Source organism: Pundamilia nyererei, unplaced genomic scaffold (genome assembly GCF_000239375.1).
Source record: "Pundamilia nyererei isolate P.nyererei 1_Seehausen unplaced genomic scaffold, PunNye1.0 scaffold00197, whole genome shotgun sequence".
Classification (NCBI taxonomy): domain Eukaryota; kingdom Metazoa; phylum Chordata; class Actinopteri; order Cichliformes; family Cichlidae; genus Pundamilia; species Pundamilia nyererei.
This window is the reverse complement of record NW_005187598.1, coordinates 73,504-76,660: the sequence shown is the minus strand read 5'-3', so window position 1 is coordinate 76,660 and position 3,157 is coordinate 73,504. Positions and strand designations below refer to the sequence as shown.

The 3,157-nt window shown below is 53.0% G+C and overlaps 1 protein-coding gene across 2 annotated transcripts in view; it reads left to right on the top strand.

The window, feature by feature from the left end:
* yipf3 (Yip1 domain family, member 3) overlaps positions 1 to 3,143 on the top strand; it is a 3,847-nt gene extending 704 nt beyond the window's left edge. For both annotated transcript variants that reach the window (XM_005747411.2, XM_005747412.2), the window contains exons 2-9: positions 83 to 292; positions 1,497 to 1,603; positions 1,686 to 1,731; positions 1,960 to 2,052; positions 2,131 to 2,262; positions 2,437 to 2,550; positions 2,666 to 2,789; positions 2,948 to 3,143. In XM_005747411.2, the coding sequence (XP_005747468.1) occupies positions 83 to 292; positions 1,497 to 1,603; positions 1,686 to 1,731; positions 1,960 to 2,052; positions 2,131 to 2,262; positions 2,437 to 2,550; positions 2,666 to 2,789; positions 2,948 to 3,069 (948 nt within the window). In that variant the 3' untranslated portion in view covers positions 3,070 to 3,143. The remainder of the gene's footprint in view (positions 1 to 82; positions 293 to 1,496; positions 1,604 to 1,685; positions 1,732 to 1,959; positions 2,053 to 2,130; positions 2,263 to 2,436; positions 2,551 to 2,665; positions 2,790 to 2,947) is intronic.
* The last annotated feature ends 14 nt before the right edge of the window (positions 3,144 to 3,157 follow it).

Sequence of the window (3,157 nt, the reverse complement as noted above, 5' to 3'; positions counted from 1 at the left end):
TGTTTCCTCTCCTGTCTCCTTATACGTCTCCCGTGTTTCCTCTCCTGTCTCCTTCCCTCACTCTCGTGTTTCCTGCATTCAGGGCGGCGGCTCAGCGGTCATCGACATGGAGAACATGGACGACACGTCGGGCTCGAGCTTTGAGGACATGGGCGAGATGCACCAGAGGATGAAGGAGGAGGAGGAGGTCGCGGCAGAGGCTGCCGCCACCGAGGACGACGTGGCCGACGACGGAGAGTTCCTGGGCATGAAGGGGTTAAAGGGTCAGCTGGGCCGGCAGGTGGCCGACGAGGTGAGGCGGGGTTATCTGGTCTTAAACACTTGCAAACATTTTCTTCTTCTGTAGCTGTTAGCTGCTGTTACAGAGGCCAGCTGAAGCTCCTCTGTGCCACACAAAGACCGTGTTCAAAATTTCAGAAGGAAATTCAGGAGAAAGGTCTGCCAGCTAAAAAGATTTAATTTGTGTTGGCATCTGAAATTACAAGTTTACACAGCGCTGTCGATCTGTGTGTGAAATCAAGCATCTGGTTCACCAAGAGGATAACCCTCAAACAGGCAGCACAACTTTCTATAGTGAGACAAAAACAAAGGTTATCATGGCTCCCACACAGACGCGGCAGTCGTGCCGTCTCCTGGCGAATCCTCCCTGTCCATCGCCTGGTATCTGTTCGCTTCTCTGTCCGAGACAGAAAAGGAAAACACCTCCCTGCCCAGCCTTGATAATCTAATGTTATTATCCATTCTTCTTCTACTGACTCTAAGTTCAGGTTCAGAATATCTTGCTCGGACGCTCGAACCCAGAGACTTATTCTAACCATTATCTGTGTGTAAGCGTGTTGCGAACAAACCTCTGCAGTCGACGTCATTCCTACAGTTTATCAGTCCGGACAGTCACGCCGAACGAAGCTTTCAACCTTCAAAGGAGTGCCAACCCATACGAGCACATTTGCAGTGTGTATATAAATATAATTACAACAGCTTTATTTAAAAATCAACCCTAACAGCCCCTGGACGCCTCTGTTGTTACTTAGTGACGTCACTCTTACCGCTTTTTTCACTAGTACCTGCTCGGCTTCAGTCGTTTGACGTCAGCGGTGACGACAGTCCTGTGGCGTCGTTTTAACGTGACACAAACACGACACAACAGTGGAGGATGTCGAGGCGCACCCGCTGCTCTGTGGCGTTCAGTCAGACGCCGCGGTGTTGGTTTGTGTGGCCACATTCCTTGTTGTGGGTTTCAAAAAAGGCGGTTTTGATTTTCCTAAAGGAGTCGCTCTCATGACTCATCGAGTGAAGCCACTGACCGGCCAATCGGTGGGATGCAGTCTGTTGATGGTACATGTTTGGATCACTTGGAACCCTGGCCAAGCAGGTACTAAAGGTACTTTACCTGGTACCAGGTGCTACGGCTAAAAGCCGAGCCGAGCAGGTGTTAGTGGAAAAGTGCTAACTCGTTTCTTCTTCTCTGAAATGTTTTACCTGTGTGATGCGTTCAGGTGTGGCAGGCGGGCAAGCGTCAGGCCTCCAAAGCCTTCAACCTGTACGCTAACATCGACATCCTGCGGCCATACTTTGACGTAGAGCCGGTACAGGTGCGCAACAGGTAAGACTTCCTCCTTCCTGTCAGCTGTTTCCTGCTTTCTGCTGAGACTAGTGCTAACAGCTAATGGCTGACTCCCCCGCAGGTTGATCGAGTCGCTGATACCTGTCCGCATGATCAACTTCCCCCAGGTATGCATGAGTCTCTTTGTCGTAGTGTTAATGGCAGTCAGTGAGCAGGCTTAGCGCCTCCTGCTGGACCGGAGGCTGGAGCTGATGTTCGTGAGGGAGCTTGGTGGTGGAGATGCCGATAAAGGGTTCAAACGTGTCTCACTGCAGTTCGATGGTCAGATTCACACCTGTATAGGTGATGTTCAGATCCAGGTTTAGGTTCCTCTGACGTGTGTGCTTCCTGTGCAGAAGATCGCAGGCGAGCTGTACGGGCCGTTGATGCTGGTGTTCACTCTGGTGGCGATCCTGCTGCACGGCATGAAGACCTCAGGAACTGTCATCGTAAGAACACACACATGCACACACACCCTGTTCATGTTTCTTTGTCTGTTAAAGTGTTCTCTGTGTGTGTATTTGCAGAGAGAGGGCACACTGATGGGCACTGCTATCGGGACGTGTTTCGGTTACTGGCTCGGCGTCTCTGCCTTTATCTACTTCCTGGCATACCTGGTCAACGCTCAGATCACCATGCTGCAGATGCTGTCCCTGCTGGTAAGTCCTGGAACTGCAGACACACACACACACACACACACACACACACGCAGAACAGGGTGGTGTGTTTTTGCTGTTCTCAGATGTGATTCAGGTTTCTGAGCCGCACCTGAATGCAGCCCTCCTCCTCCTACAAGATGTCATGTGACCTCACCTCCTGTCTGCCGTTGCCAGGGTTACGGCCTGTTTGGTCCCTGCATCGTCCTCCTCGTCACCTACAACATCCACTTCCACTTCCTGTTCTACGGGCTGTGGCTGCTGCTCGGCGGCCTGTCCACACTGCGCATGGTGAGCTTGTCGCTTCCCATCAGCTCCTGTGCCAGGACACGCTCCCTGTGTGAGCTCACCTGTGTGTGTGTGTGTGTGTGTGTGTGTGTGTGTGTGTGTGTGTGTGCGCGCACAGGTGGCGGCGCTGCTCTCTCGGACTGTGGGTCAGACGCCGCGGCTCCTCCTCTGTGGGACGCTGGGGCTGCTGCACATGCTCTTTTTGCTCTACCTGCACTTCAACTACCACACCATCGTAGAAGGTCAGAACCAGAAGCACACAGACAGGTCTTTGTGGTTCTCCTGCTGCCGGTCCAGGGCGGTTCGGTCGGCACGGCGTGCTCTGTCTCGCTGGTTTTTATGCTTACTTCTGCACAGGTGTGTCTGCTGACTCGTGTTTTCTCCTCCGTGTTTGTTTCAGGGCTGCTCGACTCCCTGGAAGGACACAACATGGCGCCCATGCAGCGGGTGGCCAGAGACGTGCCCGAGGTGATGCTCAACGCCACGGCGAGGAACCCGGGGATGCTGCTGAGCGCCTACTGAGGGGAGGGGGTTTCTGTTATGTCTGTGAAACTTAAACGCTTCAATTTAAAGATCTGCGCGCGTGTGTGTGTGTGTGTGTGTGGTTGGG